Here is a 27,712-nt window from a genome sequence, read left to right on the forward strand (position 1 = left end):
GCTGATTTTTGTATAGAAATCCAATAAATTACAGTGCACCAATAATACATTGCAGAGTGGTCATTTAATCATGAGTTATACTTTTTACACAACTATAGCAAATACTTTACCCACAATATTGATAATATATTACATGAATACATATACTGTTTATACATATTGCATGCAACGTGTTTTTCTCAAATGTAAATTAGGTTATGGTACAGTTGCCTGTTTTTGCCATCTGTTATGAAATAGTTACATATCAATGTTTGGGAAAGTCCTAACTGAACAAAACACATCACAGTGGCTAGACGCAGAGCCCTCTGCCCAGACAATGTTGACTATTTTGGCATCCAATCAGATGTTAATACCGACTGACCCCCCCCCCTACTATGATTGACAGGCCATTTGGCCAATGCTGTTTCCAAGTTTGTGTCAAGGAGGTGTTTCCAGGAAGAATCGTTTGATTTCCCTGTAATGGCGGACCACGGAGACGGTGAAAGTATTGGGTTTAACGACAACAGGTGAGGTTATAGCGAATAAACCCAAGTGATCGATATTTGTGATAAATGTTTTCTGTGGTTGTTAACTTGACATTATTGTGAAACTGAACTCCCAATGATTTGTTACATGCGCTCGCGAGGACATTCGTTTTCTGCCGCTGACTGTTCAATGTGGCCACGCTAGTTAGTTGCTAACATTAGCATCGTAACGTTAGCTAACTTGACAACCTGACTCATCGTATATTTTGCTAAAAGGTGATGCTATTCGTCGAGTTAAGCAAAGCAGTTTCAACATAAACTACTTAATAGCTACTTAGATACGGACGATTGTTTCTGAAATGGTCCGTTAGCTGGGGGCGTGCAGACTGCGCCTCAATTTGAATGGCATAACATTAGCCAACGTTAGTTAGCCTAGAGTAGCTACATTAGCTAACTGGTCAGCATACACATTCACTAGTTACTGTTCATTGGCCCGCGGATTACCAGTTTAACCAGTGAAACTGTCAAATTTAGCGACAGTCACTGCGTCGTTTGATGCCATCAAGCGATGAATCGCTAGCTTGACCGCGCAACGTAAGTAATACGCTACCTACTATAGTTAGCTAGCTTGATAACATGAGTGAATATTTTGAGACGCTAGTCTGTTGCTACAAACAGTAATCTGAACATGGATAGGAACGCTAGCGAGTAAAATGTTGTGTTGATTTTGATTTGGTTCATGAGCCAGGTCCATTTGGTTTGTTTCCAGGATGACGCAGCAGACGTTGCGTTTCCGCGGCCCTGCTCCTCCTCCAACCCCAGTGATGCGTGGTCCACCCCCACTTCTCAGACCGCCCCCTCCCCCTTTCGGTATGATGAGAGGGCCTCCACCAAGGGGGCCACCATTCGGGCGTCCACCGTTTGACCCCAGCATGCCACCCATCCCCCCACCAGGAGGCATGCCCCCGCCTCTCGGACCCCCTCACCTACAGGTACACCTGCCAGTGATGCAAGGATATTTTTAGAATTTAGACCATCCATCTATTCTAAAGTATGACTGCTGCACTTTTGGTCTGTCAGAGCTCGGAATGCATTGAGAGCCAGAACATCAGACTGCATAGTTAGTATAAAAGGCTTGAAATTGGAATGCATTTGTTTTTGTTTTTCAGAGACCTCCTTTCATGCCCCCTCCAATGGGCAGCATGCCCCCACCCCCAGGAATGCTATTCCCCCCTGGAATGCCCCCAGTTCCAGGAGCTGGAGCCCCTACTCTGCCCCTTGCTGAGGAGATCTGGGTGGAGAACAAGACACCGGAGGGAAAAGTAAAGAATGACCTTTTACATTGGGCTGTTACATAGTTCTGTAATATTTCAACCTCCCGGAATTAATATTTTCCTGTGTTTCCCTCATAAGTTATAGATGGATTGGTTGTTTAGCAACACAACTGACGCATGCACAACTATGGGGTAAAACAGACAGGGTTGGCTTAGATTGTTGACATGTAAACTATATTTGTTTATTGAAAACATAAATACATTTTAATTTCTCTCAGATATATTGTGACAGTTGTTGATTAGCTTATGAATTTTAGCCATATTAGCGTAGACGTGACATCAGTCAAAACACCTCCAAACAAGATAACACTAGCTGAAATGAGCCACCTGCGATTCCCCACATGGCAGCTTCTTGTCGTTGTTGCTATTGGTCTGGCCATCCCAGAATCAAAACGCCACACAGACTTCTGCCCCATAGAGGGGTTTGTTTACACACTTCAATCTCCCCTACCCGTCCCCCTAGGTGTACTACTACAATGCCAGGACTCGAGAGTCAGCCTGGAGCAAACCTGAGGGGGTGAAGGTGATCCAGCAGTCAGAGCTCAACCCTGTTATGGTGACCCCGGTGGGGACGGGAGCCTCCACCAGTAGCATCACATCTGTCAGCACTACAGCTGCTATACCCTCCCCAGTGTCCACACAGGCCCCCGCCCCATCCAGCACCATGACCACCAGCCCAGACTCCAACACCACCACCACCTCTGTGTCCCAGACCATTGCTAGTGAGTACATACAGTGCCTTGCAAAAGTTTTCATCCACCTTGGTGTTTTTCATACTTTTTTTTGTATTACAACCTTTAATTTAAATACATGACATCCAAATGAAAATCTAATGGACATACACAAAATAGTCCAAACTGGTGAAGTGAGATGGAAAAAAATAACTTGTTTAAAAAAAATGGAAAAGTGGGGCGTGCATATGTATTTACCCCCTTTGCTATGAAGCCCCTAAATAAGATCTGGTGCAACCAATTACCTTCAGAAGTCGTGTAATTAGTTAATATATATATATACACATGTTCTGAAAGGCCCCAGAGTCTGCAGCACCACAAAGACCAAGGAGCTCTCCAAACAGGTCAGGGACCAAGTTGTGGAGAAGTACAGATCAGGGTTGGGTTATAAAAAAAAACATATCAGAAACTTTGAACATCCTATTATTCAAAATGGAAAGAATATGGCACCACAACAAACCTGCCAAGAGAGTGCTGCCCACAAACTCACAGACCAGGCAAGGAGGGAATTAATCAGAGGCAGCAAAGAGACCAAAGATAACCCTGAAGGAACTCCAATCTCTGCTGTGGAGCTTTGCAGAATCTGTACATTTTACAGATTCTCTTTACAGAAGAGACTCCCCAAACATATGGAAGAAAGTACTCTGGTCAGATAAGCTTTTTGACCATCAAGGAAAACGCTATGTCTGGCGCAAACCCAACACCTCATCACCCCGAGAACACAATCCCCACAGTGAAGCATGGTGGTGGCAGCATCCTGCGGTGGGGATGTTTTTCATCGGCGGGGACTGGGAAACTGGTCAGAATTGAAGGATTGATGGATGGTGCTAAATACAAGGATATTCTTGAGGGGAATCTGTTTCAGTCCTCCAGAGATTTGAGACTGGGTCAGAGGTTCACCTTCCAGCAGGTCAATGACCTTAAGCATACTGCTAAAGCAACACTCAAGTGGTTTAAGGGGATATATTTCAATGTCTTGGGATGGCCTAGGCAAAGCCCAGACCTCAATCCAATTGAGAATCTGTTGTATGACTTGAAGATTTCTGTACACCAGCGGAACCCATCCAACTTGAACACGCTGGAACAGTTTTGCCTTGAAGAATTGGCAAAAATCCCAGTGGCTAGATGTGCCAAGCTTATAGAGAGATACCCCAAGAGACTTGCAGCTGTAATTGCTGCAAAAGGTTCCTCTACAAAGTATTGACTTGAGGGGGTGAATAGTTATGCATGCTCAAGTTCAGTTTTTTTGTGATATTTGTTTGTTTCACACACACAAATAATTTGCATCTTCAAAGTTGTAGGCATGTTGTGAAAAATCAAATGATACAAACCCCCCAAAAATAAATTTTACAGGTTGTAAGGCAACAAAATAGAAAATGCCCAGGGGGGTGAATACTTTCGCAAGCCACTGTAAATGGGAGAGGGACATCTGGGTCCCATCAAAGTTTTTGGCATGTCTGACCTTTTGTATGGTGAGAAATCCTGATTTGGTGAAGTTCACAAAGTTGGTAATGGGTTGTTTTCTGCTTGTTTATGGTTGGTTGTACTACATGACCAGACTGTGTTGCAACTGTCTGCTGGTCTTTGTCCAGTTTCTGCTGCTACAGATCTGCAGCCTGTGGCCTCCGTCCCCTCCAGTGTTGCGGTGACCATCAGTGTAGCCACCGTGCCAGCCTCCGTGACACCAGTCCAGACCATGTCCCTGCTGCCCCAGAGTCTCCCAACTGGCCTGCCCCACCACGCCATGTCCCAGCCTCACACGGCCACTATCCCAGGCTTCCCCCCAGGGGTCATGCACCCCTTCAGATTGCCTCTACCAGGCATGCACATCCCACTGCCCGGTAAGACACAAGCTCCCTCATCCCAAACCCTCCGCTCTCTACCCACTTTTAACAGTACTGCCTCTTCACCCCTTTCCATACTGTCACATGTCATCTCTTCATTTGTTTGTCATAATGTTAGGTCTCCTATTTTCATCTTCTGGTAAAGCAATAGGTTAAACAATTATTGTAGAATGTTCCTGGTCAAGGCTGGAGTAAATAATTGGGCAAATCAATTCAACTTGTTTCTACTTAGTTTTTTATGATTCTTAACTTTTCCACTGGCATTTAAAATTAGGGCCACGTTCGAATGGAATTCTCAAATTCAAGCTGGGTTGAGGGAAACCCAGGCCAGTGCGCAGCCCAGTTTCACAACTGGTGCCAGCTCGATTAGAACTCTGGCTGGTAATTCTGTTAATATGCAACCATCAAGCTGATCACTGCTGGCTGCTGATATGTTTAGCTAGCTTGTCTGGGCTCATTGCTCTTAGCTAGCACATTGACTACTGCAGAACTGCTTGTCTGACATTACACGAATTTCCACCATTGCTGGATCCTTCATTCATTTTTGCACTACACAAACTTTTGAACAGTCAGCCCTCAAAATGCTAGCTACCTAACGTTAGCCAGTAAATCAGTTGAAACAAGCTAGCTAATGTGCGCCAGCAGCAAATTTTGCTGGTCAGGTCGTTTTGAAAGCTAGCAAGCTACATCATATCAAACATGTCGGTTGGTTTGCTTGGTTAGCTAGCGAGCAAATAGTCAATGTCATGATAAGCGATGTAGGATTTAAGCTCTCTCGCCTGTTATGCTGGCATCGACGCTAACCGTTTAGCTAGCTAACTGACGTAAGTCTGGCTGGTACTGATAGGACTATGTGATAACGTTAGTTATTGCATGGTGAGGGTGAATTAAATTATTCAACATCTTGCTAGTTGGCAACATTGGCAAAGCCAGTTGCAGTCACATTGGCTACCTAACAACATGACATTTCTCATTTCTGGAAGCAGTGGAAATGCAATTTCAGCTAGCCAAACAAAGAAAGCCCAATCTGGGTTGACTTCAAAGTGCCAATGAAAATAGTTTTATTCCACATTCAACTCTTAGCATTTTACACTGAATAAAAATATGAACGCAACATGTAAAGTGTTGCTCCCATGTGTTTCATGAGCTGAAATAAAAGATCCCAGAAATGTTCCATATGCACAAAAGGCTTTTTTTTTTTTTGCTCAAATTGGTTTGCATCCCTGTTTAGTGAGCATTTATCCTCCATCACAATCATCCACCTGACAGATGAAGCTGATTTTAAACAGCATGATCATTACAATGGTGCACTGTGTGCTGGGTACAATAAAAGGCCACTAAAATGTGCAGTTTTGTCACATAACACAATGCAACAGATATCTCAAGTTGTGGGAGCGTGCAAATGTCATGCTGACTGCAGGAATGTCCACCGGCGCTGTAGCCAAAGAATTTAATGTTAATTTCTCTACCATAAGCCATCTCCAATGTTTTAGAGAATTTGGCAGTGCCTCACAACCGCAGACCACATATGGTGTCGTGTGGGTGAGCGGTTTGCTTATGTCTACGTTGTGAACAGAGTGCCCCATGGTGGGGTTATGGTATGGGCAGGCATAAGCTGCGGACAACAAACACAATTGCATTTTATCAATGGCAATTTGAATTCCTGGAGATACCGGGACAAGATCCTGAGGTCCATTGTTGTGCCATTCATACGCAGCCATCACCTCATGTTTCAGCATGATAACGCACAGCCCCATGTTGCAAGGATCTGTACACAATTCCTGAAAGCTGAATATGTCCCAGTTCTTCCTTGACCTGCATACTCGCAAGATATTTCACCCATTTAGTATGTTTGGGATGCTCTGGTTTGACGTGTACTTCAGCGTCTTCCGGTTCCCTCCAATATCCAGCATCTTTGCACAGCCATTGAAGAGTGGGACAAACATTCCACAGTAAACAGCCTGATGAAGTCTATGTGATGGAGATGTCGAGCTACATGAGACATGGTGGTCAGACCAGATACTGACTGGTTTTGGGTCCTTTTAAAAAATACATTTACATTTTTTTTTAAGGTATCTATGACCAACCGGTTCATATCTGTATTCAGTCATGTGAAATCCAAAGATTAGGGCAGAGTGAATTTATTTCAATTTACTGATTTCCTTATGAACTGTAATTCAGTAAAGTCTTTGAAATTGTTGCAGGTCGAGTTTTTCTCCCCCAGTTTTTTTCTTGCACTAATTATTGCAGAAACAAGTCCCCTTCAGTCCTGTAAATGTCAGCAAGTTCAGCAAGGCCGCCTAGAGAAAACAAATGCAGAAGCAAATTCGAAGGCTTTTGACATACTGCCTTATAAGGAAAGGGGTATGTTAATTTTAGATGACCGTTTCAGTCCTCCAGAGAGGAAGAAAAAAATTGTTCAATACTCTCTCCATTTACATGACCAAATGATTCTTCCATATGGTTGTTGCCAGGAAGAGAATATTAATGTGGTTTTATCAAAGTGATATTATAGTTGTGGGCCTCGTTTTGTATATGTGTTGTCAATAGCTGTCTGCCTTGCCCTGGCAGCTGGCACCTCTTCTCCTGTGTCCCAACAACATGCTTGCTTGTCCATTCTTGCAGGTGTAGCAATGATGCAGATAGTAGGCGCTCCCTATATAAAGACAGTCTCCCCCAACAATAACGGTAATTCTTTTAAACGTCTCCAGTCAGCATTTTGTTAGGTGGCATGTTAGTGGTGTGTTGTGAAAATTATGCTTCTTATTTTTTGTCGCTTAGGCACCGCGAAACAATGTAAAAGTATTGCTGTCGTATCTTTTTCCTTTATATTTCCTCAACATTAGTGATTTAGACATTTTAGGACATTCTTTCTTGTTTAAACTATACAGTTCTGATGCTTTTCCCCCCGTACAAAGACATCTCTGCCCTTGTAATTATGATAAACAACCAATTTATTTTTGGCATCAGTGTGACGTCTTGTTGGACGTAACCGCGTTGTAGACTTGCATCAGTAATGTCACTGTTATTCTGTAGGTTTTAGCTAGGCTACTTTAGCAGGGTAACATTTTTAAGAGCGGAGTGGTCATTTATTCTGTAGACAGGAGTATTGGACCTTGTTTTGACAGGCACCCTTATTTTCCATTCAGTAGAGGATAATCACATTAATGTTGTATTTTCATTTGATAATCATTTTCTTGTTGTGGCATGCCTTTTGTGTGTTTTTGTTAACATCTCAGTGGCTCAGTTTAGATGTTACCTGTGTGACTAACCAGGGAGGGCCAATTTCTTTACAGTGTGGGGAATTAGGTGTAAACCTTTCTATATTTCAGGTGAATTCTTATATTATATACACAACCGGTCAAATGTTTTAGAAGACCTACTTATTCAATGGTTTTTCTTTTCTTTTTACTATTTTATACGTTGTAGACTAATGGTGAAAACATCAACTATGAAATATCACATATGGAATCATGTAGTAACCAAAAGTGCAATAGATTGAGGTTAGGAGTTTATCAGAGCTGAATGTCTTAAGAAGTAGTCTGTGTATTTCACCTTCTACAGGTATGCTGCCCGGCATGGCCCCTCCCCTTGTTCCCATGATGCACCACCCCCAATTGGCCCTGGCGGCGCCTGCCTTGGCAGGCCTCCAACTCCCAGAGTGGTCCGAGTACAAAACGGCCGATGGGAAAACCTACTACTACAACAACCGCACACTAGAGTCCACCTGGGACAAGCCCCAGGAACTACGGGAGAAAGGTTGGTCTATTTAAAGCTTGGGTCTCTACAGCCAGCTATCATTCTTCCTGAACTGGATAGGGAAACTGGTTTGTAAAATATTGATGATGGCGCTGACGGAGATGGCAGCATTGTGACTAGCTCTTAGGAAACTTTGTACAAACATTTCGCTACACCTGCAATAACATCTGCTAATCACGTGTATGGGACCAATAAAATTGTATATTTAACTGTTGCATGTCTAATGTGTGTGAGTTTCTCCTCCTGTAGAGAGGGAGGCAGAGAAGGCCAAGGAGAGGCAGCAGGCCCTGGAGGAGGAGGCCATGGAGATGGAGGACGAGGAGCCCAAAATAGAACCCCCAAATGAGATGAAAGAGGTAAGAGGAGAGCTGGCGTGGTCTCCGAGTCAGAAAGTTGGCATCAAACGTTCAACAGCCTTTTTTCCCTTTTTTTTTTTTTTTTTTTTACACCCGCAGCATTAAATGTTAAAATTTGATAGGGTGGATCATTTGAAGAATACTCTTTTTTAACGGTTGTATTCCTTTCATTGAGGAGGTTAAGGAGGAAGAGATGACTGAAGAGGAGAAGACTGCACAGAAAGCCAAGCCAGTGGCCACTAACCCTATCCCTGGGACTCCCTGGTATGTACCCACTGATGGTGATGGAGCCATGTGCTGTTGTATGAGGCTGAACTTTAATCACTCTCCTGCCCATGTGCCCTATTGAACATGTGTAGGTGTATTGTGTGGACCGGTGACGAGCGTGTTTTCTACTACAATCCCACCACGCGTCTCTCCATGTGGGACCGGCCAGATGAGCTGGTGGGGCGGGCCGACGTTGACAAGAATATCCAGGAACCACCTCACAAAAGAGGCCTGGAGGACGCCACCAAGAAGCTGGGTACGAACACGCACACCCCAAAAAAAGTTTGATTTTAGGAGAAGGTGGGATTCCAATTTATATTCAAGTGTATATACAGTTTACCCAATAGCTTTTTATTTTTAGTTTTTTACCAGTTTTACCAACTTTATGTAATCTATTTTATGAGCTGAACGGCACTGTTAGGAGGAGAAGTTTAATTTCCAAGTCAAGAACGGGGTTTCACCAAAGCTGTGTTGTGTTCATTAGTTACAGAGGGGTCTGAAATTGACACCCTTGATAAAGATGAGCAGAAATGAATGGTGGAAAATAAATAATTCATATAAATGAACGTAAATTGTACGTTCCAAAAATTGCATAGAATATATAGTCATATATAGATCAAAATTGACACCCCTGTTTTCAATACCTTTCAATATGTCACCCTGCGAGGATAACGACACTGAGGCTTTATGAGTTCGAGAACACATTGGGAGGGATCTTTGCCCCTTCATCCATACAGAATCCTTCCAGATCCTTGATATCCATTGTCTGCGCTTATAAACTGCCCTCTTCCATTCAAACCACAGGTTTTTAATCGGTTTGAAGTACGGAGACTGCTAGCCATTGCAAAATGTTGATTTTTGTGGCCAATAAACCATTCCTTTGTGTTTTTTTTTTTTAATATGTGGTTGTTGTTATTGTCTTGCTGGAAGATCCACTTGTGGCTAAGTTTCAGCCTCATTAGGGGACACAACCAGATTTCCCCCTTAAATGTCCTGGATAAAGTTATATCAGGGTCCAGACACTACTTTTGCGACATCACTTTGTTTTCGAGAAACTTACCCCACCCAGCGAGTGACTTCCTCGCTTTCGAATAAGACTAAACGTAACAAAATGTGTAAAAAGTCAAGGGGTCTGAATACTTTCTGAAGGACACTGTGTGTGATAGGTCATCTACACACAGTGCCTTCGGAAAATATTCAGACCCCTTGACTTTTTACACATTTTGTTACGTTGTGGTAAATTCAATTGATTAGACATGATTTGGAAAGGCACACACCTGTAAATACAAAGTCCCACAGTTGACAGTGCATCTCAGAGCAAAAACTAAGCCATGAGGTCCAAGGAATTGTCCGTAGAGCTCCGAGACAGTGTCGAGTCACAGATCTTGGGGAAGGGTACCAAAACATGTCTGACGCATTGAAGGTCCACAAGAACACAGTGGTCTCCATCATTAAATGGAAGAAGTTTGGAACAGTAAAGACACTTCCTGAAGCTGGCCACCCAGCCAAACTGATCAATCGGGGGAGAAGGGCCTTGGTCTGGGAGGTGACTAAGAACCCAATGGTAAATCTGACAGAGCTCTAGAGCTCTTCTGTGGAGATCGAAGAATCTTCCAGATGGACATTTATGGTAGTGGCCAGACGGAAGCCACTCCTCAGTAAAAGGCACATGACAGCCCGCTTGGAGTTTTCCAAAAGGCACCTAAACATTCTGACCATGAGAAACAAGATTCTCTGGTCTGATGAAACCAAGATTGAACTCTTTATTCTGAATGCCCAAAGTCACGTCTGGAGGAAACCTGGCACCATCCATATGGTGAACCATGGTGGTGGCAGCATCATGCTGTGGTGATGTTTTTCAGCAGCAGGGACTGGGAGACTAGTCAGGATCGAGGGAAAGATGATTAGAGCAAAGTACAGAGATCCTTGATGAAAACCTGCCCCAGAGCGCTCAGGACTTCACTGGGGTGAAGGTTCACCTTTCAACAGGACAACGACCCTAAACACACAGCCAAGACAACACAGGAGTTGCTTTGGGACAAGTCTCTGGATGTCCTTAAGTGACCCAGACGGAGCCCAGACTTGAACCCGATCTAACATCTCTGGAGAGACCTGAAAATAGCTGTGCAGCAACTCTCCCCATCCAACCTGACAGAGCTTGAGAGGATCTGCAGAGAAGAATTGGAGAAACTCTCCAAATACAGGTGTGCCAAGCTTGTAGTGCTGCTAAAGGTGCTTCAACAAAGGACTAAGTAAAGGGTCTTAAGACGGCAAAACACCACTCTCAATGTCAACAGTGAAGAGGAAACTCCGGGATGATGGCCTTCAAGGTAGAGTTCCTCCTTCAAGTGTCTGTTCTTTTGCTCATCTCAATATTATTTTTATTGGCCATTTTTATTGGCTTTTTCTTTGCCCCTTCACTTGATGTTGAGACGGGTGTTTTGCAGGTACTATTTAATGAAGCTGCCAGTTGAGGACTTGTGAGGCGTCTATTTCTCAAACTAGACACTCTAATGTACACTGCTCAAAAAAAAAAAATGGAACACTAAAATAACACATCCTAGATCTGAATGAATGAAATATTCTTATTAAATACTTTATTTACATAGTTGAATGTGCTGACAACAAAATCACACAAATTATCAATGGAAATCAAATTTATCAACCCATGGAGATCTGGATCTGGAGTCACACTCAAAATTAAAGTGGAAAACTATCCTACAGGCTGATCCAACTTTGATGTAATGTCCTTAAAACAAGTCAAAATGAGGCTCAGTAGTGTGTGTGTCCTCCACATGCCTGTATGACCTCCCTACAACGCCTGGGCATGCTCCTGATGAGGTGGCGGATGGTCTCCTGAGGGATCCCCACCCAGACCTGGACTAAAGCATCCGCCAACTCCTGGACAGTCTGTGGTGCAACGTGACGTTGGTGGATGGAGCGAGACATGATGTCCCAGATGTGCTCAATTGGATTCAGGTCTGGGGAACGGGCGGGCCAGTCCATAGCATCAATGCCTTCCTCTTGCAGTAACTGCTGACACACTCCAGCCACATGAGGTCTAGCATTGTCTTGCATTAGGAGGAACCCATGGCCAACCGCACCAGCATATGGTCTCACAAGGGGTCTGAGGATCTCATCTCGGTACCTGTCAGGCTACCTCTGGCGAGCATATGGAGGGCTGTGCGGCCCCCCAAAGAAATGCCACCCCACACCATGACTGACCCACCTCCAAACCGATCATGCTGGAGGATGTTGCAGGCAGCAGAACGTTCTCCACGGAGTCTCCAGACTGTCACGTCTGTCACGTGCTCAGTGTGAACCTGCTTTCATCTGTGAAGAGCACAGGGCGCCACTGGCACATTTGCCAATCTTAGTGTTCTCTGACAAATGAAAAACGTCCTGCACGGTGTTGGGCTGAAAGCACAACCCCCACCTGTGGACGTCGGGCCCTCATACCACCCTCATGGAGTCTGTTTCTGACCGTTTGAGCAGACACATGCACATTTGTGGCCTGCTGGAGGTCATTTTGCAGGGCTCTGGCAGTGCTCCTCCTTGCACAAAGGCGGAGGTAGCGGTCCTGCTGCTGGGTTGTTGCCGTCCTACGGCCTCCTCCACATCTCCTGATGTACTGGCCTGTCTCCTGGTAGCGCCTCCATGCTCTGGACACTACGCTGACAGACACAGCAAACCTTCTTGCCACAGCTCGCATTGATGTGCCATCCTGGATGAGCTGCACTACCTGAGCCACTTGTGTTGGTTGTAGACTCTGTCTCATGCTACCACTAGAGTGAAAGCACCGCCAGCATTCAAAAGTGACCAAAACATCAGCCAGGAAGCAAAGGAACTGAGAAGTGGTCAGTGGTCCCCACCTGCAGAACCACTCCTTTATTGGGGGTGCCTCGCTAATTGCCTATAATTTCCACCCGTTGTCTATTCCATTTGCACAACAGCATGTGAAATTTGTCAGTGTTGCTTCCTAAGTGGACAGTTTGATTTCACAGAAGTGTGATTGACTTGGAGTTACATTGTGTTGTTTAAGTGTTCCCTTTATTTTTTTGAGCAGTGTACTTGTCCTCTTGCTCAGTTGTGCACTGGAGCCTCCCACTCCTCTCTATTCTGGTTAGAGCCTGTTTGCACTGTTCTGTGAAGGGCATAGTACACAGTGATGTATGAGATTTTCAGTTTCTTGGCAATTTCTCGCATGGAATTGCCTTAATTTCTCAGAACAATAATAGACTGAGTTTCAGAAGAAAGGGCTTTGTTTCTGGCCATTTTGAGCCTGTAATCGAACCCACAAATGCTGATGCATTAGTCTAAAGAAGACCAGTTTTATTTTTTATTGCTGCGTTAATCAGCACGACAGTTTTCAGCTGTGCTAACCTAATTGCAAAAGAGTTTTCTAATGATCAATTAGCCTTTTTAAAATGATAAATGACATTGGAACACAGGAAGGATGGTTGCTGACAATGGGCCTATGTACATATTCCATAAAAAATCTGCCAATTCCAGCTACAATTGTCATTTACACCATTAACGATGTGTACACTGTATTTGTGATCAATTTTATGTTACTCTTAATTGACAAAAATGTTGATTTTCTTTTTTTTTAAACTGAATTTTCTAAGTGACCCTAAACTTTTGAACGGTAGTGTGTATATAAACTCAGCAAAAAAAGAAACATCCCCTTTTCAGGACCCCGTCTTTAAAAGATAATTTGTAAAAATCCAAATAATTTCACAGATCTTCATTGTAAAGGGTTTAAACACTGTTTCCCATGCTTAAACCATAATTAATGAACATGCACATGTGGAACGGTCGTTAAGACACTAACAGCTTACAGATGGTAGGCAATAAAGGTCACAGTTATGAAAACTTAGGACACTAATGAGGCCTTTCTACTGACTCTGGAAAAACACCAAAATAAAGATGCCCAGGGTCCCTGCTCATCTGCATGAATGTGCCTTAGGCATGCTGCAAGGAGGCATGAGGACGACAGATGTGGCCAGGGCAATAAATTGCAATGTCCGTACTGTGAGATGCCTAAAACGGTGCTACTGGGAGACAAGAAGAACAGCTGATTTGTCCACAGTGGCAGACCACGTGTAAACAACACCTGCACAGGATCGGTACATCCGAACATCACCTGCGGAACAGGTACAGGATGGCAACAACAACTGCCCGAGTTACAAAAGGAAAGCACAATCCTTCCTTCAGTGCTCAGACTGTCCGCAATAGGCTGAGAGAGGCTGGACTGAGAACTTGTAGGCCTGTTGTAAGGCAAGTCCTCACCAGACATCACCGGCAACATCATCGCCTATGGCCACAAACCCACCGTTGCTGGATCAGACAGGACTGGCAAAAAGTGCTCTAAACTGACGAGTCGTGGTTTTGTCTCACATCGGGTGATGGTCGGATTCGCGTTTATTGACGAAGGAATGATCGTTACTCCGAGGCCTTGTACTCTGGAGCGGGATCAATTTTGGAGGTGGATGGTGTGTCACAGCATCTGGGGTGGTGTGTCACAGCATCATCGGACTGAGCTTGTTGTCATTGCAGGCAATGTCGACGCTGTGCGTTACAGGGAAGACGTCCTCCTCCCTCATGTGGTACCCTTCCTGCAGGCTCCCCCTGACATGACACTCCAGCATGACAATGTCACCAGCCATACTGCTCGTTCTGTGTGTGTTTTCCTGCAAGACAGGAACGTCAATGTTCTGCCATGGCCAGCAAAGAGCCCAGCTCTCAATCCCATTGAGCACGTCTGGGACCTGTTGGATTGGAGGGTGAGAGCTCGGGCCATTCCCCCCCCCAGAAATGTCCGGGAACTTGCAGGTGCCTTGGTAGAAGAGTGGGGTAACAGCTCACAGCAAGAACTGCCAAATCTGGTGCAATCCATGAGGAGGAGATGCACTGCAGTACTTCAATGTCAGCTGGTGGATACGGACTGTTACTTTTGATTTTGAACCCCCCCCCTCCTTGTTCATGGACACAATTCCATTTCTTTTAGTCACATGCCTGTGGAACCTCTTCAGTTTGTCTGTTGAATCTTAAGTTCAAGCAAATATTTGCACATGTTAAGTTTGCTGAAAATTAACACAGTCGACAGTGCGAGGAAATTTCTTTTTTTTGTTGCTGAGTTTGTGTGACACCGTGAATAACGAGTAAAAATAAGATGACTAAATGCAGGGAGTACCAGTACCGAGTCGATGTGCTTGGGGTACGAGGTAATTGATGTAACTGTACTTCATATACAGTGGCTTGAGAAAGTATTCCCCCCCCCCGGCATGTTTCCTATTTTGTTGCTTTACAACCTGGAATTGAAATGTATTTTTTTGGGTGGGTTTGTATCAATTTGATTTACAGAACATGCTTACTTTGAGGATGCCAAATATTTTTTCTTGTACAACAGTCAAATATCACAACTGAACTTGAGCGTGCAATATTGTTCACCCCCTCAAGTCAATACTTTGTAGAGGCACCTTTTGCAGCAAGTACAGCTGCAAGTCTCTTAGGGTATCTCTCTGTAGGCTTGGCACATCTAGCCACTGGGATTTTTGCCCATTCTTCAAGGCAAATCTGCTCCAGATCCTTGAAGTTGGATGGGTTCTGCTAGTGTACAGCTATCATAAGTCACACTACAGAGTCTCAATTGGATTGAGGTCTGGGATTTGACAAGGCCATTCCAAGACATTTTAATGTTTCCCCTTAAACCACTCGAGTGTGCTTTAGCAGTATGCTTAGGGTCATTGTCCTGCTGGAAGGTGAACCTCCATCCCAGTCTCAAATCTCTGGAAGTCTGAAACAGGCTTCCCTCAAGAATCTCCCTGGATTTAGCGCCACCCATCATTCCTTCAATTCTGACCTGTTTCCCAGTCCCTGCCAACATTTTTAATAATGGATTTAATGGTGCTCTGTGGGATGTTCAAAGTTTGATTACTTTTTTTTTATAACCCAACCCTGATCTGTACTTCTCCACAACTTTGTCCCTGACCTGTTTGGCGAGCTCCTTGGTCTTCGTGGTTCCCCTTGCTTAATGGTGTTGCAGACTGGGGCCTTTCAGAACGTGTGTGTGTGTGTGTGTGTGTGTGTGTCTGCGAGCCCACATGGAAATCCACAAAGAAATGATTAATTGTCCTAAACCAGCTAAATTCATCTGTCTCTGGAAACCCATTGAAAACTTGTGGTTTGAATTGAAGAGGGCAGTCCATAAGCACAGATCAAGGATGTGGAAAGGTTCTGTGTGGGAGAATGGTCTAAGATACCTCCAAATGTGTTCTCCCACTCATAAAACATATTAGAAAAAGGCTCAGTGCTTGTTTCCTTGCAAGGTGAGATATTGAAAACAGGGGTGTCAGTCATTTTTTTACCCTACCTTTTTGAGGGGTATAAGTATTACTTTTTAAACAATCGTTTTCTGAGCAATTGTATTAGTATAAAATGTTTTAGCATTCAATATAGCTCAGTATTTGAATATATTTTATACTGTAATTTTTGTCTATTTTTTTTATCAAGGGTGTCAATAAATTTGACCCCACTGTATGTCCTAGCTAATTTAACTAGATGCATTACAAGGTCCAAAACATTTTTCCCATAAAATGACTGACAATAGCCCTAGCTATTCTCTTGACAATGAATTATTACCCAAGATTCCATAATCTTCACAGCCCTACTCTCATTATGCCTCTGTGTGATTTTTCATGAGGATGGCCTCATTTATAATGTTACACAGCTGTCTTTTATCAATTATCGTTCCCTCAGGAATCAGCAAAGAGGAGCTGGAGGCGGCAGCAGAGGAAGCTCTGGAGGATGAGCCTGTGAAGGCCAAGAAGAGGAAGTAAGTCCACAGTCCACCTCTCCATCCAAGGGCCCAACACAGGGGCCAATAGCAGCATGAGGAGGCACTCAGTCATTCTTCCTCTTGTCTAAACAGATAAAACAGCATGTACAAATTCAAATAAACCTATAATGTACTCTGGCTAAAAATCTAAATTGTTAGTTGAAGGTTTTTTTGTGTTTTTTTTTTTTTGTCATCAAACCCTAAATTGCTTGATTTGGATCTTTTTCTGTGGGGGTGGAGGGACTGACTATTTTGGTGGGAAGTAGTCTTTGACCCAGCTTGCACTGCCTTAGTAAAGCCTGATTTATGTCTTCACTGGGTCTGTTGAAGTGGTGAATCAATGGTCACTGTCCAGGTTACCCAATCAGTCACTGTTTCCCATCAGTGCCCTCCAAGCCTGCCTCTCCCTGCTACCCCAAACACTGGTCCAGTTGCACACGAGACTATTGTTCAGGGAAAAGGCCTGTAGAACACATGATGCCAACATGGGCCTCCAAGGTAACCACCTTGCTTCTAAAACTACTGCTTTAGGAACCCCAATGAAACAGCAAATTAAGACATTCACCTCACTGCCCTGTCCTGCCCTAGCTTTATGTGATTGTGGAACATGGAATCCCAAGTTCATGACAATGAATATCAGTGGTCATGTATTTGACAAATCCTGCCACCTCCAAACCTGTAAGACCTACGCAAAGCCTACCGTATATAATTTGGAGTTCTCTTTTGTTAGAGATGGCCAGTGATTGAACAGTCAAGTATAGTGCACCTCCACTATTTCTTCGTCATACCACCTGGATAGAGCAGAACATATCGTTTCCCTATTTAAAGAACTTAAGTTGCACCCCAGTCCAGCCCCGTAAACTCCCTATCTATCATCAAATGTATGTATAAAGCCCTTTTCTTTTACATCAGCAATGTCACAAAGTGCTTCTAGCTCTCCCCTGTCCCCGTGTGCCTGATCCCTGACGTGTTCCCTCTGCTTGCAGGAAGGAGGAAGTGATGAAAGAGGCGGACTCTGAGAAAGAGGCAGCCATGGAGGCGGAGCTGAAGGCGGCCCGAGAGCGGGCCATCGTGCCCCTGGAGAGCCGCATGACACAGTTCAGGGACATGCTGCTGAAGAGAGGGGTAAAACACTTCAATCCAACGCAATACTGTAACCAGCTCTGTAATGTTAGACACATTAATCTGAATGGAAGCCCACCAAGGTACACTCTTCAGTTAATTCTACTTTTCCTTGTCTTTTATTCCTTTTCCTGCCTCTGTCTTCTCTCTTATGCTCAGCTGAATGACAAATACCTTTCTGCCTATGTTTTGCTTTGGTAATACAAAAAAAAGGAATACAAAATGTTAGATTTAAAAAATGTTACTACAATGGTCTGATTTTTTTAATTGTAATGATAGGCTATGGATTTAACATTTCACAATTTTATGTAGGGAAGACATGATTTCAATTATCCATTTATTGTACATAACGCTGACCGTTTCATATCTTTCTTTTTTCGCAAATGACTCATGCCATATGCTGTATAGGTGTTTCTAACTATAGCTTTTTTTCCTAGAATTCAGTTCTTGGGTTTGTCCCAATACCATCCATATGTCTACAGGCCTACACTGCCTATGACAGTCGTTAATGTTCCTTGTTTACAACCTGGCATGCAGAGTATATAATAGCCTATTTTTCATTGTTATAGTTTCATCTCTAATCTGGGTTCAGCTTTCTTGTCTTCACCTTCTGTTTATGTATGACATGAACTGTGTGTCAACTTTTCTGTCCTATTTGACTAAACCCAGGTGTTCAACTTCTGTTCTGCCCCAACAGAAGCTTGCAAAGCAGCAATAAAAATAAAAAATAAATCTAAATTGTATTGTAAACCGTATTGAACTACCCTGGCAGGGGATTTATTTGGAGCTGCCTGCCTGGTCTCTGGAGCCTTTTCCATGGGCACCACCAGCCGTGATGCAGACATTTTATTGCCTAACTCTGCTCTTATTATATTGCTCCATTGTGTGTCAGTAGTTTGAGGAGTAAAACGTGACTCATTCCGACCCTTTTAGATTCTGATGGACGACGACCAAAGGATTATTGTTTTCCTTGAAAGCAACTAAGTTGACTGATGAGTGAACTTGTTATGTGGATGTTGTTGAAGCCCACCTTGATTGGCCTGGTCTCATGCCCTCTTTTAACCCCGTGCCCTCAGGTCTCAGCATTCTCTACCTGGGAGAAAGAGCTGCACAAGATTGTTTTTGACCCTCGGTATCTGCTGCTCAACCCAAAAGAGAGAAAGCAGGTATTGTATACTTACAGAATCAATTAATCTATTTGGCTTTAAGAGTATAAGAACATGTTTCCTTAGCTCATTTACCATAACACAGAATATGGCAATGTTTCACTTTTGGGGGAAGGTCAGAGCCCTGATATTAGGTCATGAATATCCTTAAGAGTTACCTGCCACGAATGTCTTTATTTTCGCTAACTATTGTTCCATGTGTCTGCTGGTCTTGTACAGGTGTTTGACCAGTATGTGAAGACCCGGGCTGAGGAGGAGAGGAAGGAGAAGAAGAATAAACTGATGCAGTCTAAGGACGAGTTCAGGAAGATGATGGAGGATGCTAAGCTCACCGCCAGGTCAGACCTCACTTCAAACACCCATCAGTTCAAACATTGTCTTGGTATACCAGGCTGTTGCACTCATTAGTAATTTAGTCTCAAGTGTCCATTTTGCATTGTCATTGTTTCTTGGCCAACTAAGAGTCTTTGTTTGTTTCAGGACGACGTTCAGTGAGTTTGCCTCCAAGCACGCCAAGGACCAACGGTTCAAGGCCATCGAGAAGATGAAGGACCGGGAGGCCATCTTCATTGAGTTCATGACCTCTCTCAAGAAGAAAGAGAAGGAGGACTCCAAGAACAGAGGAGAGAAGGTGAGCACTGGAAAACCCCCATGGCCCACTGAATACAGATGCCTGAGGAAATGATATGTTGGGACAAGTACCTTGCTGCCTGTGTTCTGTGCTTAGGGAAACCTGGAAGAAATACCTAAATTGTTAATTGACAACACTTAGAACAATCATTTAAGTTGTTGTCAAATGTCTACCTGACTAGGTGTGTGTGTTCCTCTTATAAGCCTGGTCTGCCCTCGTGTCTGTCCCAGGTGAAGCAGGACTTCTTTGAACTTCTTGGGGACCACCACCTGGATGGAGGGCAGCGCTGGAGCAAGGTGAAGGACAAGCTGGAGGGAGACCCCCGCTACAAGGCTGTGGAGAGCTCCAACACCAGAGAGGAACTCTACAAGCAGTATGTGGACAAGCAGGCCAAGGTGGGAGGAATAGCCTTGGCACCTCGCTCAGAGGCTGCCTGCAGCCCTCATTCATACACTGACTCCAGCTCTTCTGGCATCTAACTCAGCCCATAGGCACAAACCTGCCACTATTCAGTGGCGTGCGGTTAGGCGCCGTTTGAGCACTTGACGTGATGGGAGTCATCTGTCATGCCGCCTGTGATGATTGTGTGTGTATATTATGATGCTGCCTGTGTGTGTGACGGTTTCTCTCTCTGCTGCCAGCACATGGACTCTGATAAGGAGAAGGAGATGGAGCGCGCCGCCAGGATAGAGGCCAGTCTGAGGGAGAGGGAGCGCGAGGTGCAGAAGGCCCGCTCTGAGCAGACCAAGGAGATCGACAGAGAACGGGAGCAGCACAAGAGGGAGGAGGCCATCCAGCACTTCAGAGCCCTCATGTCGGATATGGTGAGCTTTCTCACACACACACACACCTGAAGTTAGTTCACTGAATAAGAAAAATAGGACTATAATTACTAGTTTAACTTGGGTGTACCAAAAAAATTGGCTCTGTTTCATATGAACTCTGGATGCAAAAAGTAATTTATTATTTTAACTGCATTAATGCACAGCCTTGTGCAGTGATTTATGTGGACAAATAACTATTTGCCAGATCCTAATGCCGAGGGGGGGTGTGTGTGTTGTGTGATCAGGTGAGGTCGTCTGACGCGTCGTGGTCAGACACCCGGCGTAACCTGCGTAAGGACCACCGCTGGGAGTCCGCCTCTCTGCTGGAGAGGGACGACAAGGAGAAACTGTTCAACGAACATGTGGAGACGCTCTCCAAGAAGAAGAAGGAGAACTTCAGACAGCTACTGGACGAGACCGTCATGGTGAGGGGCAATTTCTTTTGGCTGGTGTGACACTCCATTCCAGGGCATGTTGCACACTGACATGGCCTCATGAAATGGGAACTCACTGCAGTCCGTCTGAACGTGCTGTTGACATGAAGGTGGCGTCATAGACGACGGACATGCATTTCATTCAGATATGGTGTGTAATCCTGGGACAAATGACTTGATAGTAAGTGCTGTTGTTGTTCACCCAAAGATCACACTGACCACCACTTGGAAGGAGATGAAGAAGATCATCAAAGAGGACCCTCGCTGTATCAAGTTCTCCAGTAGTGACCGAGTAAGACCTCTGCTTTTCTCTTTTCCTTCCTGTGTGCTGCTATTTACGTCAGCTACCCATGTACTGAGTAAACACCAAGCAAAAAAAACACGCTGAGGGGTTTTGTGTGTGTGCTTTGTTTCTCAGAAGAAACAGAGGGAGTTTGAAGACTACATCAAAGACAAGTACATCACAGCCAAAGCTGACTTCCGAACGCTTCTGAAAGAGACCAAGTTCATCACATACAGGTGGGTGATTGAACACATGGGCGGGCTTGACATCTTTACACTGCCACCTGAGGGAATGAGGTTTCAATTGAAATGAATCATAAGTTGGTTTTACTTTTAATGGCATTTATACTTCTAAATTCAGAATGGATTCTCAAAGAATTGCTTGTTTGCTATTGGGTCAGCAGGAGGCGCTATTGTTTCAACTGCACTGCCTCTTAACCCCTCCTATACTATTGAATTGTTGTACTGTAGTCACAAGATATTGGCAAGATCCACTCTAGTCTTGTTTCTCTCAACACGTAATTTTTTTCCACTGACTGCTTCCGCCCATGTTGTCGTCCTCAGGTCGCGGAAGTTGCTCCAGGAGTCTGACCAGCACCTGAAGGACGTGGAGAAGGTTCTGCAAAACGACAAGCGTTACCTGGTGCTGGACTGTGTCCCGGAGGAGAGGAGTAAACTAATCATGTTCTACATCGAGGACCTGGACCGCAGGGGTCCCCCTCCTCCCCCCACTGCCTCTGAGCCCACGCGACGCTCCACTAAGTGACCACGGAGAGTGCTAGAGAGCCAGAGCATGAACCCACCTGTCCTAGTGCAGTATTTAAAACTGTAACGTCGTAATGCCTCATCATAAACCCGGAACATCCACCCCCTGTATTTATTAAATGCAGTTCTGGGCTGTCGTGGCTCTCCCCTCCTGCCTACAGGGCCTGATGATGATATGCCCACTTCCCTGTGACCCTTAACATCTGACCTTTGTCTAAGGTCAAAGGGATAGGCATAGTAATACATCTGTGGTTTTCAATCTGCTGCAGTTGCAGAAACCTACAACATGTGCGACAATGTAAATGATCAGTTTAGCTGTTTCTGTGACTCAAGGCATTGCAGGTCTTGGTAATAACTGTTCGAGGGTGTAATTTTCATGTACCATCTCACAGTACAGTTTAAATGCTTCTCAAAGCGGTTTAATTTTGATAGGTTGCTGTTTCTGTAAATGTTTTACTGGATTAAAGGCAACCTTTTTTTGACAATCTTGTCCTATGATCTGTCAGCATTTTAATGGTTTTGTTACCAAACAATAAGAGTAATCTATGTAGGTATCAAATGCCCTGTTTGTACCTGGAGCTAACATGTCCTGATCTCGTCCACATTCTGATTGTGTTCCCCATGGACATATGCCAGGCCCGCCAATGTCCTCAAAGGAGACATTTAAAATAATCTAACAACGCAACGTTAATGATGATTTTTTTTTTCAGCAATTTTTACTTAGAATGACAGTCTACCCCGGCCAAACCCGGACGACTCTGGGCCAATTGTGCGCCGCCCTATGGGACTCCCAATCACGGCCAGATGTGATACAGCCTGGGTGCTCCCATGAAGGTTGTAACGATGAAATTGGCCTTAAAATGCTTTTGGGGAAACTGGGCCCGTGTCCTCCTGACCACCTTCAGAGGTAGTCGAGGATGTGTTGTAATGTATCTAGATATCGTAAACCATTTAAATTGTCCTCCTGACAGGACTCCATTGACTCGAGGCATGTGTCTTAACAAAGTAAAAATGTGCATTCTGCTGAAATATACCCTTTTTGAGAAAGAGGATTGGCAAGATTGGGTTCCTTTCCCAGTGCCTAGTCCACAGCACCAGTCTTGTTTTGACACATACAGCTGTTCAAAGTTAGGTTGATTGACAAAATAAATGTGATTAGTTAATGTTGGAAAACCAAAAGTCACTGGGATTTGAACTGGCAACTGTGGGTCAAACTGTTTACCTCCCTAAAAAGAATTTGGGGGACTCACCTGTTACTCTGCCCACTGATTTCATCGAACCAATCAATTCATCCACAACTACCTCCAGAGGAGGCGGATAGGTCAGTTATTTTGATTGTCTACACCAGGTATTCCCAAACTGGGGTTTAGGCGCAATGCCGTCGTGAGGTACGCCAAAAAAATGTGATTCACTTTTTTTACGATCTTCACATTTTCAAACAGTCCATTTATATTCTCCAATGGGGCTATACATTTGGGTGAGTTTATTTTCCTCTCGCCTGAGTAGCCTCGTTTCACTGCCAAAAAAATAAAATTAAACCATCAGCAACTTTGAAAAATAAGCCACGGGAGTTTTTGGAGCGGGAATTAAGACTACTTTCGAGTAGTAAGACCATGTATAACAGCAATAGATACCATTAATAAGAAGGGGCTAGAAGCGTCTTATATGGTGAGCTACCGAGTGGCTTGGACAGGCAAGCCCCATACTATTGTGGAGGACTTAATTCTTCCTGCTGCCGTGGATAAGGCTGGGACAATGCTGGGAGGAAAGACCAAAAAAACTATACAGACAATGCCTTCATCAAAAATCACTATCACGGTGCATCAGTGACCAGATAGATGTTTTGAAACAATTACTGCTTCACATACAAGCCAGTGAATTCAATGTGAGTCAACAGTCTTGGCGGGCCTGGCATATGTCCATGGGGGTCAATTAAGGAAGACATCCTCTTCTGGAAACCAGGACAACAGGAGAGTATCAGTCCTCAACAGCTTTGTGACATCAAATGGACTTTGGTGGTCACGATGTGTTGGTATCTGTACTGATGGCGTAAAAACCATGACGGTGAGTGGAGTGGTAACGGGCGTGCAAGCAGTTGCTCCCGACTCCATTTGGGTATACTGCGGCATCCACCGAGAGGCTCTAGCTGCCAAAGGAATGCCTGACCGCTTGAAAGATGTTTTGGACACTACAGTGAAAATGGTTAACTTAAAGCAAAGCCCCTGAACTCTCGTGTATTTTCTGCACTATGCAATGATATGGGCAGCGACCATGTAACGCTTTTACAACATACGCTGGTTATCAATGGCTTAGTATTGACACGTTTTTTTTAGTCATTAAAGCTTAAAGTTTTCACTGACCATAATTCTGGGTGATGTTTTTCTCACCTGAATGATCTGAATCGAGGATTACAGGGACTCTCCACAACTATATTCAACGTGCGGGATGAAATTGAGGCTATGATTAAGAAGTTGGAGCTCTTCTCTGTCTACATTAACAAGGACAACACACAGGTCTTTCCATCATTGTATGATTTTTTTGTGTGCAAATGAACTCAAGCTTACAATGTTAAACGTGATATAGCGAAGCATGGGTGAGTTGGGTGCGCAATTACGCAGGTACTTTTCCGAAACGGATGACAAACAACTGGATTCGTTATCCCTGGATTCGCGTTAAGACTATGATGCCCTTTGCAACCACATACCTATGTGAGAGTGGATTCTCAGCCCTCACTAGCAAGAAATAGAGGCACAGACTGTGTGTGGAAAAGTATTTAAGACTGAGACTCTTTCCAATACAACCCAACATTGCAGAGGTATGTGTATCCTTTCAAGCACACCCTTCTCATTAACCTGTGGTTAGTCATTCACAATGTTCGATGAACAAATACAATTTTATATGTAAAATGGCTAAATAAAGAGCAAAATTACTGATTATTATTGTATTATTTGTGCCCTGGTCCTATAAGAGCTTTTTGTCACATCCCACGAGCCAGGTTGTGACAAAAACTCACACATTCTTTTGTTTAATAAATATGTCATATTTTGTGTGTGTGTGGCAGGCTTTTACAAAGATGGCAAAAAACAACATTTGAGAGTGCGCTGACCCTGGTGCTAGAGGGGGTACGCAGCTGGAGATTGAATGTTTGAAGGGGTAAGGGACTATAAAAGGTTTGGGAACCACTGGTCTACACTAATTGTCTGCCCAATCAGAATGTGGACAGCATCAGGACACAGCACCAAGTATAAACGGGGCTAAAGAGACTAACGTTTTGGATTCATTTTCCCAGCTCTGTTCCCGGCATCACTGAGCCCATAATAAAAAGTCATGACTATTTAGGTTACTCATTTTTTTTATTATACATGTTGTATTTTTGTAAATGTATTTTTTAAAAATTGGAAGAAAAAAGCTTGCTACATTGTTTTAAATCAATTCTACCCAGTAACATCATCCGTTCCTCTGCAGGTATGTTTTGAAACCTTCATGAAGAGAAATTATAAATAAATAAATTAAGAGATACAGAGGGGGCAGGAGAAGAGGTCAAAGGGTGTCAAGCTCACACCATCTCAGTAGCATCTAAGCATGTCATCATCTCAGGGATGCAAAGGGTGAGTTAGTTGGAGCCAGTCTCTCAGTTCATCTCCATCTCCCCAATGCAAAGCATTTCTGTTTCTACTTAGGAACATACACATAAAAGTATCATCCCTGCATTTCTGTGCATATCCATCAAAACTACAGCAACAACTTTGAGGGAGAAAATTGTAAAATGGAGAAAAACAAAATAAACAGGCGTTGACAGCCATCGTTCTCAATGTTCTGGGTGCAACCGAGGGCAACCCTGGATTTACAACAACATGGCGGCAAGTCTCCGAGATCGAGAGAGAGAGGAAGCTGCAAAGCTGTCAGTGTCTCTTCTTCACAAGTTGCAGTGCGGCCAGAGATTCCCAGCCTTGCGGCCCTCTCCCAGTCCCCAGGTGAGCGCGGTCAGTCAGCCAGCCAGCCAGGGCGCGCTATGCTGGTCAGTGCTGCTCTTCGTCCATCCAACCTTAGTTGACCTTGTCCTGGAATATGTACAGGTTGTTGGTGGCGGCCACGGCGATGATGTTCTCAGAGGGGTGCCAGGCGGTGTGCAGGATCTTCTTGCTGAAGTCCAGGCTGTCCACACTGATCTCGTCCTTGCGTCTCTTGCCGCCCACACACACCTTCCTGGGCTTCAGGATGGCCCGGGGCTTGCTGTTCTCCCTCGACGCCTCCAGGGTCACGTCACGCTTGGTGTTGCGGTCGAACATGCGGAAGAAATTGTTGTAGGAGCCGGTCATGATCACACTACGGGAAGAGAGAGAGAGGGGGGGGGATGAGGATGCTGCAACACATCAATCCCATTCATCCAACTGTATCTACTGATGTAAAGGATGAAGACCTCCAGTCACACCGATCCTAATACAGCGGCGGTCACTGACCTGTCAGACCCGTTCCAGACACATTCAAACTTGTCGAAGATGCAGTCGTTCTCATACAGGGAGCACAGCTTACTCCTCAGGTAGTCGTGCACCTGGAAGAGAGGAAAAGGGGGAAATAAATGGAGATCTATTTTCCAGAACCATATGTTTTCGGTATAAATATATGTCTCTGGTGTTTTCCCTTTGCATATTTCTTTGTTGTACCCAGCGATGTGCAGACACAGTCAGAGCGATGTATGGTCTACAGTGTATCAAGGTCTCCATAACAAGCTTGAAACGTTCAGCAACAAAAAAAGTGTACGAGGGGTATACTCTACCTGGTAGGTCTCCAGAGGTTTGCTCTCCATGTTGAGGTCCCACACTTTGACCGTGAGGTAGTCCCGTGTCATCAGGTAGCGCCCGCTGTGGCTGAACTTGACATCTGAGATGGAGGAGATGATCTCAGAGAAGAAGGAGCGGTTACTGGGGTCCTCCGGCTCCTCGAAGACTGCAGGGGGAACAGACAGAGGAACGAGCAGTGTTAACATCTGGACAGAAAGCACCGGAGGAGCCACTCTCTGGCTTACAGCTTCAGTTGATTGATTGATCACTTTCACACTGCACCAGCTACTTTAGGCCATCAGCTGGCTCTTCTAAACAACCGCTAAATATGCAAAGGGAAAAGGAGAGAAACAATACATCTCACTGATAAATATTGGCTAAATAGAAAACCATTTCTCATGTTAGACGACATTTCTCAGTAAAACAAGTCATTAACATGGTCGTATTTTGCAATGCAAACGCGTCATTAATACTTGATTATTTACTTCTGGGAATGTATCATCTATCTTTCCTATTTATGAGTCATCTTTAACCACGGGGGCCTCTCAAACAAGATGACAATTGATTTGAAATGCAAATGCAGCTCTTAACGGTCAATAATTGAACACACAAATACTGTGAGCTTATTTAAGATATTACATGTAAGATGTATGTGCCAATAATAGATATTATAATATGGCTGTTCTCACTGCATAACCTCCTGTCTCTCTATGATCTGTCAATATGTTCAGCCTGGTGAAAACGGATGATTTGGGGCTCAGGGACAGAGCCTTGACTGACCTTGAAACATCAATACCACTGTGTGTTTGGATCAACTCAGAGCCATGGAGGAATACACACTGTATCCTGTGGACTTTTTGGTCCACCATTTACAAAGAACTTAGTACATGGGAAAAATGCCAAAAACAACTGGAGGGGAGAAAAAAAATCTATAAAATCCCCCTTGACATCATAGTGCTTCTCTGTTTACCTCCATTTCCACCTTATTTCCCAATAATATCTCACAAAGACATGTCCACCTGCAGCTTAGCTCAGTTCAACAAAACATTATTAATTAATTTACCAACAACTGTGCCAGGGTCCCATCATACAAATACTAATTTATCACTGTG

At 44.2% G+C, this 27,712-nt stretch overlaps 2 protein-coding genes across 5 annotated transcripts in view; one reads left to right on the top strand and one right to left on the bottom strand.

The window, feature by feature from the left end:
• The first annotated feature begins 440 nt into the window (after nucleotides 1-440).
• On the top strand, nucleotides 441-22,304 carry tcerg1b (transcription elongation regulator 1b (CA150)). Of its 3 annotated transcripts, none has more exons than XM_064978701.1 (21): nucleotides 441-506; nucleotides 1,234-1,456; nucleotides 1,634-1,786; nucleotides 2,262-2,520; nucleotides 4,122-4,370; nucleotides 6,999-7,061; nucleotides 7,938-8,132; nucleotides 8,382-8,488; nucleotides 8,664-8,752; nucleotides 8,848-9,011; nucleotides 16,517-16,592; nucleotides 17,582-17,720; nucleotides 18,794-18,883; nucleotides 19,103-19,221; nucleotides 19,364-19,514; nucleotides 19,745-19,909; nucleotides 20,156-20,338; nucleotides 20,584-20,763; nucleotides 20,981-21,064; nucleotides 21,191-21,291; nucleotides 21,619-22,304. In XM_064978701.1, exons 1-21 carry the CDS (start codon nucleotides 460-462, stop codon nucleotides 21,818-21,820), a joined length of 3,039 nt encoding a protein of 1,012 aa, XP_064834773.1. In that variant the 5' UTR covers nucleotides 441-459; the 3' UTR covers nucleotides 21,821-22,304. The 3 variants fall into 3 exon arrangements, with proteins under 3 accessions (XP_064834773.1, XP_064834775.1, XP_064834776.1); XM_064978703.1 differs by having other exon boundaries at nucleotides 8,667-8,752; XM_064978704.1 differs by lacking the exon at nucleotides 6,999-7,061.
• Nucleotides 22,305-25,153: 2,849 nt separating this feature from the next.
• ppp2r2bb (protein phosphatase 2, regulatory subunit B, beta b) overlaps nucleotides 25,154-27,712 on the bottom strand; it is a 115,722-nt gene continuing 113,163 nt past the window's right edge. For both annotated transcript variants that reach the window (XM_064978705.1, XM_064978706.1), the window contains exons 7-9: nucleotides 26,597-26,766; nucleotides 26,280-26,371; nucleotides 25,154-26,145 (exon numbers count right to left, since the gene is read on the bottom strand). In XM_064978705.1, coding sequence (XP_064834777.1) covers nucleotides 25,866-26,145; nucleotides 26,280-26,371; nucleotides 26,597-26,766 — 542 coding nt within the window. In that variant the 3' untranslated portion in view covers nucleotides 25,154-25,865. The remainder of the gene's footprint in view (nucleotides 26,146-26,279; nucleotides 26,372-26,596; nucleotides 26,767-27,712) is intronic.

The sequence above is a fragment of the Oncorhynchus masou genome, chromosome 11 (assembly GCF_036934945.1).
Source record: "Oncorhynchus masou masou isolate Uvic2021 chromosome 11, UVic_Omas_1.1, whole genome shotgun sequence".
Classification (NCBI taxonomy): domain Eukaryota; kingdom Metazoa; phylum Chordata; class Actinopteri; order Salmoniformes; family Salmonidae; genus Oncorhynchus; species Oncorhynchus masou.